The sequence below is a fragment of the Cavia porcellus genome, unplaced genomic scaffold (genome assembly GCF_034190915.1).
Source record: "Cavia porcellus strain 051 isolate PalLab524CR breed Dunkin Hartley unplaced genomic scaffold, mCavPor4.1 scaffold_12, whole genome shotgun sequence".
Lineage (NCBI taxonomy): Eukaryota > Metazoa > Chordata > Mammalia > Rodentia > Caviidae > Cavia > Cavia porcellus.
In genome coordinates, this window is record NW_026947495.1 from 75,597,192 (window position 1) to 75,614,214 (window position 17,023).

The following is a 17,023-nucleotide window of genomic DNA, read 5'->3' on the forward strand; positions in this document are numbered from 1 at the left end:
TTTGAAGATAATGATACACAGTGTAATAACGTACATTCTCGTATTATTTGGTTATGAAAATACTTTTCTCATAAAATAAAGAAGAGGGGTTGGAATGCAGCTTAGCGGTCGAGGCCCTGGTAGGGTCCCAGCAGCCCGCACACCGCTCTGGGTGAGTGTATGCTAACCTGAGGCCCGGCTGGCACAGCCCAGCCCCGCTCTTACTACCGGGTACTGCACACACCGTCAGGCCGAGAGGCTCTGGACGGTGCCCAGCCACTGGACACGCAAGAGCACAAGGAGGAGCATTGTCAAGAACAGCTGACCGATGCCGGGTACGAACTAGCATGAACAAGTTGAGAAGTAAAATATTAGACAGAGAATGACTTTTTCTTGAGGAAAATGGCAAGAAACAAAACCTCAGCATAACATGCTTATCTAAGAGATGTTTGTTATGGCCAATCTCCTCTCCTGGAGCTACGTCTGATACAACAGAGCAAGCAGCCCAATCACAGAACAGGGGTCTGAAGCCTGGCTTTGATGGGAACGCTCACGTGAAGCTGGGTGCTGGTTTTCTAATCCTCACACAAGGAGAACAATGATGCAGAGCTTATATAGTTGTTATGGAAATATTAACACACAAAATAGTGTACATGAAAGCCCCAGGTACCGTGTACACATCAGGCGATACGAACAACTGTTGCCCTCTTTACAGATCTTTCAAACACTATCTTCAGATCTGTTGTTTTCAAAACCTAAAGCAGGAACTACAAGCTCTACAGGGGTTTGCAGATGTTTAGCATAGGGTCAAACAGGACCTATCCCCTTCTGAAATCACTAAGTTGAGAATATAAAAATGAATACTTACTGGCTCAAGGTCTTTGCATAAAAGTAAAGGACAACGCCTGCCACAAACACAAGGAAGAGTTTGAAATCCACAACTGGAGTAAAAAAAAAGATACACACAACAAATATTTTGTGTCAATATAACATTGGTAAAAGAAGAGACAGAACCCAGGAAGTCAGGTATAATGAAAACAGACTTACTGTTTCGATTCACACTTATAGTATAGACAATTGTCTTCTTGATAGGCTTCAGAGTGAAGCACACAGTCTCCTTGTACGGACTGATGGTTATGGTCAATTTATTAGTTTCCTTTGGTGTCCGAAAGTTATAAATTATACATTTGATAACAGATAGAATCGTTTCTGGATACTGGCAATTATGCTGTTCTGTGATATATGCAATACTAAGGAGGACTGGACTGGTAATGTTCACCTACAAAACAACAAACAAATCCATAAACACCAAAGTAAAACGTCATACACTTCTTTAAAAGGTGAGCAGAGGAAGAAGGAGAACCTAAGACTAGCTGAGGGAAGGACACACAGATATCCACAGTCATGTACCAGTCCTAGACGTGGGTCCTACACACCTACATGTAGTCCAAACACACACTAGACTACAAACACCTCTGAAAATAGATGCTTCTTCTCCTGAGTTGTAGTTGTCTTCACAACTCTTGTATACGCCCAAAGTCTCATGCACCTTGCAGGTGACAGATCATGGTGGTGGATTCACACACCAGTGAGTCCCTAGCTGAATGTGCTATCAGGAGGCAGGGTCTGGTCGGAAGAGGTCGGTCTCTGGGTGTGTGACCTGGAAGGGTATGGTCTTGTTCCTGGCTCCTCCGTTTCCGCTCTGCTTCCTACCAGCCACGTCCTTCTGCCACAGTGTGTCTACCTTGGAGCCAGCTGACCATGGACTAAACCATCTGAAACCTTGAGCTAAATAAACTCTTTCCTTAAATGGTGAGTATTAGGTTATTTTGTCCCCAAAACAGAGAAGTGACTAATGCATATCTCTTGTACCAAGTCACTGTGGCCAAGAGATATGTAAGGGTCTCTCAGGTTCAGGTGCTCCCCCTTTGTGGACTCCTGTACGCCATCCCACCTCAGCTAATCACTCTCATAGCTGTACCTTGGACCCACCTAGCACACTGTGGCCCTTATAACCACCTACTATCTTTCTAGCATGCCCCCTTAATACCCTGCCCCCCCCACCAGGGATCAGAACATCTTTTCCCTGCTCCTCAACCCCTCGATGTTCTCAGACCCTTCTATCTAGCCAAGTTCTATGATCAACATAAGCCGACCATGCCTCCTTGCTTTCTCTTGAAAAACACAACTCTCCACCTGTTCCACTTTTGTATTTGTGCCAGCAGATCCCTGGAGACACATATGGTGGACTTGCTTCAAATCCTTGGCAGTGAGCTTGAAGTGGGACCTGAAGAGCAGCCATCCATACCCCATGTTCTTACCCATCCATTCATCTACTCTTCTCAACAGATGACTCCCCAAAGACACCAGCAGCTCCCATCCTCACTCTCAGCTGATGATCTTCCTCAGCAATCAGCGTCACCCTGCTCCTCTGCCTGGAGCCACCTGCCTGTCAGCATCTGCAGCTACAGGCTCTCTGCCACAGAGGAGATGAAAATGCTCCACTCAAGGCAGACCCCACAGGCCACCCCGCTCTCACGAATACATCTGCCCGGCACTTCTCTCTACTAGATCACGCCTACATTTTCCTATTTGAAACAACCACCATCTTCTAAGAACTCCACTTTCCCATTGCTAGCTCCTGAATCTGTGCTTCTCATGACAATACAAGTCCTCCTTACGCTGCCTGTGTCTGCGGCCTTCAGTTCCTCTCCTCCCTTTCTCTCCTTGGTGCCCTTTTGCCAGCATTTCACCCAGCGGCTGTCACCGGCACTGCCATGCTGCTGCACTGCACGGTGAGCTAGTTTGCCGGAAACTCCCTTCTCTCAGTTACCTTCTTCCATGACTTTCACTGCTCGCTCCTTCTCTTTTTTGCAGGTTCTTTCATTATGCCTGACTGACCCAGGCTGAGCCAACAGTCCTGGCTGCCACCTGGCTACAGTGGGAGTGTGATCCCCAGGGTGGCAGTGTCGAGTGGTGGTGGCATCTTCAAGACACCAGGCCTGATGGGAGATCCTCAGGTCACTGGATAGGTGGAGCTTTCTCCAAGCGAGCAGTTGAAAGGACGAGCTACCCCTTCAATCTCCCTGGCTCCCTGTTTCACATGTGCTCCCACCTCTGCCATCCACCTTGAGGTGATGCAGCCTGTGGGGTCCTCGAAAGAGTCTGGGTCATGCTGTCCAGACTTTTAGCTGTCAGAAGAATGTGCCAAGTAAACCTCTTTTCTTTACAAAGCAAGCTTGCTTCAGGTATTTCATGATAGTAATGAAAAAAATAACACAGTCCTCTTCTTCATCTAACCTTACCCCTTAGTCTTAGGGTTTTAAGTACTGTCTATAAAGATACAATGTTGCTTACTTTACTGGGAGTGTACCAAGAGCTAAGGCACAACTGTCTACAAGGGGTTGGTGGGAATGAAAGAAGGGCCTGAGGGCTGGGGATACAGCTTAGTGGCACAGAGCCGTCTGCCAAGCACAAGGTCCTGAGTTTGATTCCCAATACCACAAGCAAAAAAGATGGGCCTGGGAGCTGGGGAAGTAGTACTTGGTTCTGTGGGAATACTTCCGTGAAGAGCTTTGACTTTAAAGGCATATTCATGTTGTATACACACAAAAATAATACTAAAATCAACCACAATGGGTATAAATTCTGAAATGAAAATGCATAAAAACAAACAGTATTTTGAATGAATGATATAGCTATGCTGAAGAGGGGTGGGTGGGAATGAATTAACCCAAGGGACCTTGGAGCCAAGAACTTAAGACTCTCTGTCCTCAAACTGCCATACAGATAAAACACTATAAACCAGTAAGCTCCTGTTCCTAGCTTTGTTTTTTGCAACAGTAGGACTTAGCAATTTTGAAACTATTCTCAACATATTCCCATATTGGGCAAATAAATATACTGAGGATGGTGGCAAATGACAAATATAGAAAACTAAAGGCTAGAATGAACCCTGTGGTGTTGGAGATATCAGAACTCATGACAGTAAACAACAGAGAGAAATAGATATCTGTTCAGGAGTATGGGTGTATGGGTGTGTGTGTGTGTGTGTGTGTGTGTGTGTGTGTGTATGTGTGTGCACGCGAGTGTGACAACGATACCCTAGTAACAATCCACACACCTCATGCTGAATGTTCCTTGGGAAAATGTAGGCTGTAGGACTGCAAGGTTGGGTCTAGGAAACTGGTGGACACAAGTTACAGGGACACAGAGCTAGTTTGAAGGAGTTTCCACTGGCCAAATCTGGGACAATCTAAGTATCAAAATAATTAACAAGAATAATGGCTTATATTCTGCTGAATGAACTGGAAATTCACAAGGCTATGTAGGTAACAAGAAAGTAATTAATAAATAGAAGGGGGGAAAAACTCTTCCCTGATAAATGACAATGAATGTTAAAAAAAAAGAACAAGAAAATTACCATTTGATAAACATTATGATAACTGATTAAGAAAATATTGTCAGCGGATTATAAAACTACAGGGTAGAAGTCACTAAGGGAACAGAGTATAGTTGGAAATTATCCTTTCAAAGTACTCATTCATTGGGAGGAAATGGTAGTAACTTTAAAGCAGAAGGGCATGACACATACTGTGCTGAATGATTAAAGTGGTATACAGTGCCAGGGATGTAGCTCAGCAGCACAGCACCTGCCTGGCAAGCACAAGGTCCTGAGTTCAATTTCTGGAACCCCCCTACCCCCCCCCCCAAGTGGTATACATTATTGGTAATGGGACAAATCAGCATTGTGTGCTTCCCGATAAAACATTCCTCCTGTCCCCTGTGGCCCCCCCCCCCACCGGCCTGGAGCATGCATTCCCCATATATCTTTCTGGCTAACTCACTTTGCTGAACTTTTTCTTAAACATTCCCTTTATAATAAGACCCGCTCTGACCTTTCCTTTAACCTTTACCATCTGACCTTTAACCTTTCCTCTGACCTTTATTATCACCTGCCACACTGCACTCACTTAGCTGGTGTATTCACCTGGAGCAGTCTGGGAAGGTGCCGGAGGGGTGCATGGAGGAGTTGAGGTCCCTTCTACATCACCTCTCCTCCAGCTACTGCATGTGCCAGACGTCAGCTTTCGTCCTGATACTCAGCCACATGGCACACCATTTGTACTTTTTATTCTTGAAATGGTGTATTTTTATTTCCTGTCCTTTAGACATGATTCAAATTAGGCCTTACCTGCAGAGTTGACCACATATATGTCCAATATATTTGAGAATTTTGGTTGTAGCAGTAACACTTTGACCCAAGAGTTTTAATGAAATCCATTTCCTTCAGATCTTTACATCCTGAAGCTGAAAGATGGAGAAAAAATAATATCCTAAATATTTGATTACCTAGACTCTTTTAAAATTTTTTTCCAAAGGGCAATAGCAGCAGTTTTGACATTCTGTGACTAGTCAATTCTTCCACGTGGTAATTGTGTTCCTTTAGTCTTCCCACTCTAACGAGAGCCACACAGAAAACATGTCTGGTGGCCACACTCCTGTGACATACAGAGGGAACAACAAGGTCACAGAGAACAAGCCTATCTTCAGGCCTGAAGTAGAGGCCAGCGCTTAAGAGCAGCCTCTCAGAAAAGAAGAGATGTGGGCGGGAGACCCAAGGGTAGGACGGAGGACAGGGGACAGTCAGGGCTGGAGAGAGGCACATGTATACAAAGCCACATAGATGAGACTCACGGGAGTGGCTCAGTTTAGGACCACGCAACTGTTCCGCTGATGAGGGACCACGGATGGTGTGCAGGGAGACCGACCACTCACACATGCTGTGACACCTAAGCAGCGGCTGCTCCCGTGTCAGTACTGTGCTGTCACCCTGACAGCAGGCGCTGAAGGGCTACAGGGACGTGTCAGAGCCCCTGCAGGACAGTGCTGACTTGCAAAAGGGCTTCACTGAGACAAGGTGAGGAAGGCTGTGGGCAGAGGGAAGGCACGAGTGACAAGGCACCAGGAAATTCCCTACAAAGGGGCAGGAAACTTGGAACAGTGCTAGGCCTGCAAGGGCAAGAGGACTAGGAACTAAGCCAGTAGGAGAAAGGGCAGACTCAAGACTGCTCTGGACATAAAGTCAACAGGCTTCGGGAATTCAGCTGATGAGGGAGGGTAGGGAATGGAACGAAAGTTCCTGGCGAGTGGAGTGACAGTGAGTAGGGGAGACAGGCAGTGAGCAGCCCTTCACCCAGAAAAGAAATACTGGAGAAAAGGTGTGTTTGTTAGGGAGCAAGAGATGAGCTCAGCCTTGGACATGATGTGCACCCTGTTTTCACTGGTGGGCCTAAATGAAGACAGACCAGTTTACAGCCCTGGAAAAACGGCTGGAGATGGCTAAAGATACACAAATAATGTGTGAGTGTATAGGTACAATATGTGTGTCACATATACTATGGGATGTTTACATATAATATTGCACAATACATATGACAGAAACGGGTGCTATATTACAGAAAGTTGATGTGGTAAATGCCACAAAATTAAAAACTAAATGGGTTCATTTTCTTTGGTGACCACTGCTATATTTGGATTTAAAATGAAATAAGTTCTTCTGAATCCAAAGTAGTCTCTCAGACAGGAAATCCATCAAATAGGAGGCAGGAACAGGAAACATTCGTGGGAACCCAGAGAAATGGGCTTCATGCACAACTGCCAATTCCTCTACGGAAAGTGTGATCAGCTATTTCTAGAGAAACCCTGAAACAAAAGGTAGAGGGTCGTGCTACATCAAAGGAGGGGTGAGGGGGAATGCTTGGGTAACAGCAGTAACTAAGCAGCAATCACATCCACTTAGGGGTCAGTCCTGAATGAGCTAGGCTGAGTACCTGTGTGCAACTGAGATAACCTTAGCACAGACCTGGAGAAAAATGAAGGCAGGCTGGGGAAAGGATCCCTCCCAAAATACAGTCCTGACATCAGAACTCCAAGAGGCTACACAAAACAGAGTTCCCCGAGGACAGAGACTATGCCACTGTGACAGTCACACCCTTCCATCTCCACTTCTACCATTGTTAGGAAAAGTATCTGTTTAAAAAATGCCTTAATAAGTTTTAGGCCAGAGAACCTGAGATGTAAATACAAGAATCTAGGTTAGGAGCCAGGTTTCAAAGAACTAAAAGAAGGCACTGGAGAGGCTCCCTGTTAAACACAAGATGCTGAAAATTAAAAATGCAGCCAGGCATGGTCTATGTGCAAGAATCCAGTGCACACCACAGAACCAGTGCTCAGCACAGAACACGCTCACCAGCCACACCCGAGATGCTCCAGGGCCTGAGACACACTCAATTCCTGGGCAAGGGCAAGGTGAGGAAGAGTGGTCCTGGGCATCAAGGGGTGGGCGGTACCTGCAGAAAAGAATGAGAACCCTGAAAAGCTTGAGCATATGTGAGAACACGTGGGGAGCGGCAGGGCAGGGGAAGGGGCGGCTTGGCCAGCTGCCACATCCTGGTCCTGCTGTGGCACTCCGGGCAGGAGCCAGGGGTATATGGGACACCTAGCCTTGAGAATGTGGTCCCTGGAGCCCTTGACCACACAGGAAAGCAGTGTGTTCGTGGTACAGCAGGACATGTGAAGGGCATGAGGTTTCAGGTCCGCAGCCCCAGCAGTCCCAGGACATTACAGGAACGCTCACTTCCGGCCAGCGCGGCCATCCGTGTGTGAGTTCAGTGCTGGGGGCTTTTCCTATGGGTCCCTCCAGGGCCCCTCTCTCTCTGGTCAGCTCCGCTACTAGGACCAAGTCATTGACCACAGACGTTTCATAAATTCACAGGTAACATGAAGATGGAAAAAAGCAGAGTTGGCAGAGAGCAGGTGACCGTGTTGGAATGAGCGAGTTCACTGGGTCAAAAGGCGCCAGCCGAGGTGACGTGGGGGCAAACACACCAGCTATGGGGCACTTCTGCAAGCAGGGCGACCAGCTAGCAGGCCATGACTATAACCTAAGTGCAAGAAGAATGTGGCTTCGTCACCGAGAGGCACTGTCTACGATTCAGACACTCTACCTGCTCAAACTGCATGCTTTTGCTCTTAATGTAGAAGCTCCAGGTATCGAAGACAGTTCCATGACCAAATGGAAAAGACTTCTTATTACAAAGTTCAGCCCACTGTTATAGCTGGTGTCTAGACCTCCCTCCAAAGCCTCATGCGGTCATAGGTGGGACTTTTTCAGACGTGGCTGTCCCTGTAGAGTCAGGGACACTGCGTGTTCATTGATATATCCCACAGCATTTAAACATCTGTCACCTGTGTGTATGTGGAACCTCAGGAGGATTCAAGGGCTCCATAAGCAAATGTAACCCAGCCAGTGAAACCCCAACCAGTTCTGCTAAGACCTCACCAATACGTGAGCACAGAAGAGGATGAGCCCCAGTGCAGCCCTTGAATTCTTCTGATGCGGTAGGACTCTCTTGCCCCTGGGCTACTGCCATCCCCTGCAGAGCCCACACAAGGGACAGGTAAAGGCTCAGGTTTCTCCTCTACCTCATCACCAGTGAGCTCTTAAGTAGAGGGCTGAGCCTGGGACCCTGCAGAGCCCTTGGCCAGGGACCACCTTCCTGCTCTTCACTGGATATAGGAGCAAGAATGTGGTCACCTCCAAATGGTCTCTTGGCTAGAGGGAAAGGAACTGCTCTAAACTGCTCCTCGGTCTTCAAGCAGATCATGTGGAGGGCGGTCACCTTTACTGCAGCCCACCACAGACACACTGCTAAAAGCATGCTGCCACAGGTGTCCCCTGGAACTCCCCAGTGCAGTCTCTGAGTCCCAAGGTGAAGCTGATGCAGAATTTACACAACACACAAGACAGCACAGACGGGCGTCAGTGTTTTGTGCTGTCCTCTAGCTGTCCTTTTTTCTTATCACCTCTCCTGAGGTGAATGCATCACAACCCACGTAAGCATTCCGAAATCCCTGAGACCAGAAACTCCATCAACCACAAGACGACACAAGCTTCACCCCAGTGAGTTCATGGGAACCATAAGCCAGGACTTAATGGGACAAGACCTGAGACGGTGGCGTGTGACGAGAATGCTATCAGGTCGGCCCACTGCTGCCTGTCAGATCTTTCCATTTGGAATGATGACAGGAGTCCTAGCTTTTCTAGGCTTTTCTCCTCCTTTCAGTAATCCTCAGGAGACCACTCTGTCCAGCTGAGGATGGCAACAGAAAACACCACCAGTTTGACGGTTTGTTTAACCTCTGTCCCTGAAGAAGCTGTGATGCGGAAGGCCTAGAAGCTTCACTCACTCACGCAACCCTCAATTTCCTGCCACGAGGAAGCCCTGCAGGCAACTGAGGGCAAATTCCAGATACATCCCCACAACAACACCCACATGACACAATCCAGAAAAAGATTTCTCAGAATTTAAAAGAGTGCAGTGACAATCATTCATTCAAGCAGAAGGAACAAGACCGCCTGGGGAAAGCCACTACTCCCACGTGGGGCTGAAGCGTCTCCTCGCCCTCTGGGCTCCATGACCAAGGTGTTCACGCCCTCAAGCTCCATTGGGTCAGGAGAGCGATGTGGAGAAAGTGTCTCCCGGGCCTTCTGAGAAACTTGACTTCTGGACAACATGTACGTCTGGGGAGCTGTGTCCACCGTACAGGAGGCCTTAACTACTTGCATTGCTGTGGGACCCAAACCAGTGAACAGCACCCTTATAAATATCCAACTGGGCTAACGGTAGGACTGCAAGAGTCCCCCCTGTACTGTGGTTTCACTTTCTACAGTCTCACTCACCTACGCTCAACCACGTCCAAAAATATTAATGGGAAATTCCAGAGGTAATTCATAAGTTTGAAGTAACATTATAGTATATTGTTACAATTGTTTTGTTAGTTTTATCTTATTATTAGTTTTCATTGGTAATCTCTATACCTAATTTATAATTTAGAAATTAAACTTCTTTGCAGGTATATGTATATATCAATAACATAGCACAGATGGAGGTCAGCACTCAGGTTTCAAGTGCCAACTGAGGGTAGCTATATATCAGGTACTTTAAGTAACAAGTTAAATTCAAAATTACTTCTCTGAGCCAGGCATGCGGTACATACCTGTAATCCTAGCAGTCTGGAGGCTAAGGCAGGAGGATCACTAAGACCCTGTCCACCCAAAAAACAAAAAAAATAAGCAAATAACTCCTCTGTAATTATTTTTGTCATTCATTAGTAAATGTCATGAGTAAAAGTATATATTTAAATTAAAGATTTTGGTCAGACATAGAATAAAACCATTCAGTCAAAACTTTAGAAAAAAGCAGGTAGTACTTTAAACTGACAGAATAATCTAAAAACAAAAAGCACAAACACATCTCAAATCTACTACCTCCCACATAAAAATCTCAACATTTCTCTTGAAAATTCAGTCTTCCATGGCTCTCCTATAGGAAAGAAAACTATCCTCAAGTTAAACCGTGACAAATAAAAATGTAAGTACTTATTATTACACTATTTTCTCTGGACCTGTAATGGAGGAAGAGGAAGAGAAGAAAAACAAAACCCACAAACAAACCTTCCCTTGTGGGTGTGTTCAAAGGCAATCAATTGGCCCTAGATGGTGTTCTTTGAGTTGCTTGTTTTTAAAGGTGTAGTACAAAGGTAATTTCTCTATTCTACTAACCCAAATTTGTTTGCTTGTTTCTAATATGTATATAAATGTTGATTTTTCTTCCTTTAAGCCATGGGAGTGAAAGTGAGACTGACAGGTGCTAATCACCTTCGGGTCTGCTTTTAACTTCCAGGAGAGACACTCCTCGGCCACAGAAAGCTGTGAAACTGAAATGACCTACTGTTATAGGACAAGCCTGGGAAACCAATCTCATCACAGGGGACCTTGCCCAGTGGTGACAAATTACAGTAATGCTCAGTTTGAGGTTTCTCTTCCTCTCAGCAAGGGAGCCACCTGTGTTTCCTGTGCAAACTGCCTCTGACTTTCCTCCAAAGAGGGTGACAGGATGTCCTCCATGCAGCGGAAGGGTGTGTATCCCTAAGACCCAAAACCCAAGACGGAACTTCACAATAGGAACGGCCCTGTGTCCTGTCTCCACTGAACTGCTCCTGTAATCGATGGCCCTGTTTTACGGAGGCACAGAAGTACAGTAGCCCTACCTCATCTGCAATTCTGCTCTCTGAGGTTTCAGTCACCAGGGTCTGAAAATATTAAGTAGAAAATTCCAGAGATGCACAACTCACAAGTTCAAGTAATTTATTGCAGCATATTGTTGTAATTGTTCTATTATTAAGTATTACCGTGCCTAATTTCCAATGAACTCTACCCTAGGTGTGTAGTACAGGAGAGCAGTACACACAGAATTTGGCACTGAGGCTCCAGCATCCACTGGGGAGTCTTGGAGCAGAAGAACTCCCTGTGGATGGCCCATCAACTATACCAACCATCTCGTCTCATCATAGGTCAGCATCAGCGAAGCAGTCGCTCTCAGGCCTGGTCTAATCCAAGGGTTCCAACATGGTGGCACTTGTGCACTACAGGACAAAGGGATGCTTGGTGCTTCCCGGTCTATCTGCAACTGCCAGCCTCACTTGATGGCACAAAAGTTACTGTTTTTCTAAGCTGTGGATGGGAACTCAGTAGGCATCAGTGTCTCGGGCAGAACGGGCACCCTGGTAAGCATTTATGCATGTCTCCAGTTAACAAAACTGAGTACATTACTATGAAGTGTGATAATACAGAAACCTGAAGAATGCTGGGTTCTCTTAAAAGGTACAGAAAATATTGGATATTTTTCAGCAATAACCTTCATTTACTGGTCTATAAAGACTACAAGCCAGGGCCAAGGTTATATCACAAGCAGTATATGACTAATCCAGAACCTGAAGTTCTGGGTGTTGGCAGGACCATTTCTAACCTTCCTATTGTTCCCAAACCCAAACCCCATTCCCTTAAGCAGATTGGTGCTTAGTTTTTTTCAGCAGTATGTACTTGTCGTATTTCTTACTACTAAGCCTTTGTTTTCTAATCTGTTTTCTAACCCTTTACCTGCCTATTGAGCTTCTAGGATTATTGAATACCATCAATAATGCAGTTGACTCACTTTTTACATTGTCCAGCATGTAAACACCCAGTGCATGCTCAGTGAAAGCTGGGACAGACAGTTAGTTCCCCAAGGTGGAACTCACTGCAAGGTATCTCTGAGTTGGCAGCTGTGGCACAGCGAATTTGGTAACTGTCTACTCAACAACCATTCTCTCCTTCATCCTTAGATGCCTTCCAGGAATCCACGGAATCCTCCTGGCTTTATGGGGAAGGCCGGTTCCAGATAAAAGATGCCCCCTTGCCAGCCTCCCGTGCAACCAGGGTGGCCAGCAAAGTAAAGGAAGATGGTGCAAAGTGCGTGCAAGAACTCCTTTAAAGGGTGTCACGGGCAAGAAACAGAAAGAACACAGAATATGAAACTGATCACAGTCACAAAGCAGTTCTGGAGTCAGAACTCGAGTTTTCAGATTCTCCCTGGGGATCGCCTGTGGATGCTGGCCCCTAAGGCCACCGCGAGCAATGACCAGTTCGTGCACGCCCCCCAGAATGCTGGAGGTGTGGGCGGAAGTCCACACTGGGCCAGTTAGGTGACAATTTGCCCAAGGTCACAGCAGCCAGTCCCGGGGCAGGGACCCAGACCTGAGTTTCCGGGAATAGCTGTATGGCAAGAATAAGGGTATGAGCTTATGAGGGCAATTTCTGTGTGTGTGTGTGTGTGTGTGTGTGTGGTGCTGTGGGGTCTTCCAAATCAGCTGCAACCCCAGGCCTTTTTTGAAGTTTTTCCCCAGCCTTCCGTCCCCCAGCCTGTCACGCCGGGTCACTAACTGCAGGATGAGGAGCCCCGAGGCGGGGCCGGGGAGCCCTGACGCGTAGGAGACTCTGGACAAATCAAAGCGGCTCTGTGCCCAGGCGGCTTCGGGGAAACCGGGGACGTGGCCTGCTCTGCACTTCCAGGCCTAGGACCCCAGCAGGTCCCGACCCAGCAGAGACGCGGAGGCCCGTGGGAGCCCCGTTACCTGAGAGCGCCGCGTCCTCCCCGCGCACAGTGCCCGCGGGCAGCAGCCAGAGCAGCAGCCACCACATCCCTGGCGCGGCGGCGGCCACCACACCGCCCGGCTCGGCTGGACGCCTTCCCGGCGGCCGCCAGGTGGCGGCGGAAATGGAGCGGCGCGCGCGGGAAGACCCCGAGGAGCCGTCCGCGGGCGGGGGCGGGGCCGGTCCGCGTGCCCGCCCCCTCGCGGCCTCGCCCCGCCTACTTGCAGCCTATCCCCGCCCCCTCGCACTCGGGCCGCCTCCCGGAGGCGCCCCGCCCCTCACGTATCGCCCCGCCCACCGCCCAGCCGACTCCTCTTCCTGGGGAATCTCCCTGTCCTCCGCCAGGCTCCGCCCCACCCGGGTGGTGGCTGTGTGGTTCAAGGCGGGCTTGGGGGAGAAGGGTGCACCTGTGAGACCGTTCTGACACTCGCGTGCTACCGAGACCCATGGGTTTGGGTGGGGCTTCAGTGAGTGACAGCCAGGAAGGCGAGGCCGTTCTGCAGGAAACCACTGTTTTATCAATAAAAGCCAGTGCCTTTGTTTCACATATTTCATCCCCCTCTTTGGTAACAATAACAAGCAGGAAAGTGGGTTGCTTAAAATACAAGGCTTGTAGGGGTAAACTCATAAGTAAACATTTCAAAGGACAAAGCAGCTGGAAAATGTTCCTTCACTAACGTAATAGGTCTCAAAATTAGAATGAATTAAGAATATATAAAGATTTAATTAGATTGAATTAAAAATATATAAATTTTTATATAAAAATATATAAAGCTCAGTCCTAAGATTGATAATTAGGATTGTTTAAGAACAAACCTCAGGCGCCAGAAACCCATTAATGTGATTTAATATTCCATACTTCAGGAGGACAAAATGTCATCTTCTGTAATTGTGGCCTTCTACAGAGATCCTTTAGATAATCCAGTATGAGGAAAACATCCTCTTAAAAATAGTTCAGCCTCATTTTTCCTAAAGGTCTGAACCGGATGGAGTAGGCATTCCCTGACCTAAAGGAAGGTTTAGCCAACTGTCCTTATGGCCTTGGCGCCCTGTGAATACCATACATGACTTTTTAAAGTTCAGATATTTCCTTGTAAGGGATTCTCCAGGAGGATAATTTTTGAAAAATAAGCCGTGGGTCGCCCTTGCAGACTGTCTCCAGAGGAATAGCAGTTCCTGACCCGGTTCTTCCCTCACTTGCCATAGTGATGTAAGCATTGCCTCTTGCAAGACAGCTTTTTTACCTAGCCACGGTCTTTTAGACTTGGTTTAACTTTGGATGGCACTGTGGAAAGTGACTAAAAGGAGTAGATTGTTCAATGATGTTTTCCTACAGATGAATCAGTAGGGTAACGAAAGAGCAGGCTGCAAAATACTAGATATTTACAGTATTCATGTGGCAGACCCTTAGTAAACATCTATAAAGAAGTTGTATTTAAAAACCACTTTGACATGTAAGGTGAGGCTGTGGAGCGACATCTTTGAAATAGTAAAAAATAGGAAAAAATACTGCTGATCAAGAGTTCTATACCCAGCTATAATATCTTCCAAAATACAAAGACAAATGTTGCTTTTCCTCTTTTTTTCAGTGACTTTCACTACAACGAATGTTAAAAGAACTTCTTTATATGAAAGGAATATGTGGTAGATGGAAATTTGTATCTATACAAAGAAATATTTCCAGAAATGATAAAAATGAAAAAAGCTTTGAAATTAAGCACTTTAAAAGATAATTATTTAACACAAAAGAAATTGCAGTGTGTTGTGATGTTTGAACATCTTTAGAACTAAAATATATGACAGCAATACAACAAAGGATGAAAAGAGGGGTAAGGAAGCATACTAATGTGGTTCTTACATCATCTATAAAATGATTTAATAGTACTTGAAGTTAGACTGTAAAAGTTAAAGATATAAATCTTAGACCAAACGCTAAAATATTTTTTAAAAAAGTGTAACTAATAAACCAGTAAGAAATAAAATGGAACAATACAATAATCTAAAAGAAAGCAAGAATATAAGAAGAAAAATGTAAAGAATAAATTGACAAATAAAAAATAATTTAAAAGATGGTAGATTTAAATCCTACATTTATAATTACATAAAACCTGTATTGCCTCAACACCCTAACTAAAAGGAAGATATTGCCTGCTAAGGTAGACACTGTCAACTAAGCTTATTTATACAATATACAAAAAATCCTGAAATATAATTAAAAAGAAGTGAATGGAAAAAGGTATCCATATAAATACCAATCAAGAAAACCGAGTAGTTATATTAATGTCAGACACTGTATGCTCCAAAATAAGGGAGGTTATTCATAATTAAATGGATCAGGGTACAGCCTGAGATTTTAATTTTCTAAAAAACTCCCTGGTCCAAAGATCATACCTGGAGCATCAACTCTTTAGAACACGATAGATAGATAGATAGATAGATAGATAGATAGATATAGAGATATAAATTGGCAGAATGAAAGCACTTAGAAGGACTTCTAGATCAAACAGTTGAAAATATAGTTTATTATATCATCCCACAATCTCACAACAATGAAGTGCATGCTAAATACAATCATACAAGCTGAGCATTATGGTGCACCTGGGTACCCCAGAATTCTGGGAGGTAGAATCAGAAGGATTGCATGTTTGATCCCAACTGGGAAAACTTGGGAATTTAGCAAGACTCTATTGAAGAAGGAGGAAGGAGGAAAATGAGGAGGAAGGGGAGGAGGAGGAAGAAAAAAAAGAAAAGGCTGGAAATGTAGCTCAGTGCAAAGGCCCTAGGTTTAATCTCCAATCCCAGAAAAAACTGTATATACATATTGTTGGACACTGCAAAATTCTGACTTGGTCAATGGCAGATTACATAAACAAAGGTAGACACTATGTAGCCCAGGTGTGTAGGAGGCTCCACCATCTAGATTTGGCTAAATCCAGTCTGATATTCACAGCGTCAAAATTGCCTAATGATGTGTTTGCCAGAGTAAATTCCTACTGTCAAGTGATGCATGACTGTACTTTTTAAATTCCTGCAGTAAAGACACTTGTAGTGGGCAGCCACTAAGATGGCCCCCAGTGATGCCCTCCTCTCCTGGTACTCGTTCCCTTGTGAATTCCCTCCCATTCAGTATGGAAATACTGACTTACTCCTAGTGAATAACCGATGGAAAGAATCATGCCACTTCCAAGGTTCGCTTATAAAGACTGGATTCAAATGAGAGTGCCCTCTGTCACTCTCTCTCTCCAGTCATTTGCAGTAGGGGACACCAGCACAAGGCGAGTGATGCAGGTGAGTGATTTCCAGCAGAGGCTTGGGATAACTGCAGTCTTCACTGACAACTCCACACAGCCTTGTAGGAGATCCTCAGCTCAAACTACCTAATTGGCTCCTCTGAGATTCCTAACCCTGGAAAACTGTGGAACAGTAAGTATTCATTATTTCTGCCTGCTAAATTTAATTCACTATGCATCAATCAATAGCTGATGGTAAAGGACTTTAACTTTCCCTACAGTGTTTAGCTCTAAGGTTTGGCTAGTTTTACCAGACTAATGCCGCGTTGTTTCCATAGTAATCTTTCTTGCTACTGTAGAATCACTGATGAATTAAACACAAGGATTTGGTTTGGGTTTGTATTATACCAGAAATACCAGAATTTAAGCCATGATAATTATTGTTTCCAACCCAAATCTTTGAACATTCCATGCACACAGTTTAGAATCTTAAAGCAATCTTCATCTTCATGGAGTTTATTTTGAAGACAAACTTTGGTTACATAAAGAACTTGGAAATGTGTAGAATATTAAAGTATTTTAGATGAACGTGTTTAAGCCATGTGATGGCAATAACAAGGAACCTCACTGCCAAAAAAAGACACCAAAGAGAAGGAGAAATACAGGAGCACAGAATGGAATGTGTGGTCAGGCTTAAGGCACCTAGTGGTCCTTGGATAACATCGTATATAATTGCTCCCTTCTTACAAGAACAGCTGAGATTAACAAACTAATTGTA

At 45.4% G+C, this 17,023-nt stretch overlaps 1 protein-coding gene and 1 long non-coding RNA gene across 4 annotated transcripts in view; one reads left to right on the forward strand and one right to left on the reverse strand.

The window, feature by feature from the left end:
- The window catches only part of Nemp2 (nuclear envelope integral membrane protein 2), a 30,784-nt gene extending 17,567 nt beyond the window's left edge, over positions 1 to 13,217 (reverse strand). For 2 of the 3 annotated variants that reach the window (XM_063259448.1, XM_063259447.1), the window contains exons 1-4: positions 12,997 to 13,217; positions 5,174 to 5,289; positions 1,027 to 1,258; positions 848 to 920 (exon numbers count right to left, since the gene is read on the reverse strand). In XM_063259448.1, coding sequence (XP_063115518.1) covers positions 848 to 920; positions 1,027 to 1,258; positions 5,174 to 5,289; positions 12,997 to 13,063 — 488 coding nt within the window. In that variant the 5' untranslated portion in view covers positions 13,064 to 13,217. Of the gene's footprint in view, positions 1 to 847; positions 921 to 1,026; positions 1,259 to 2,300; positions 3,597 to 5,173; positions 5,290 to 12,996 lie in introns of those variants that run through there. The other variant, XM_063259449.1, reaches the window with a different exon arrangement.
- On the forward strand, positions 12,218 to 13,767 carry LOC134478333 (uncharacterized). The gene is made up of 2 exons (XR_010050928.1): positions 12,218 to 12,656; positions 12,758 to 13,767. It is a non-coding gene; the product is annotated as an uncharacterized LOC134478333 (long non-coding RNA).
- Positions 13,768 to 17,023: the final 3,256 nt, after the last annotated feature.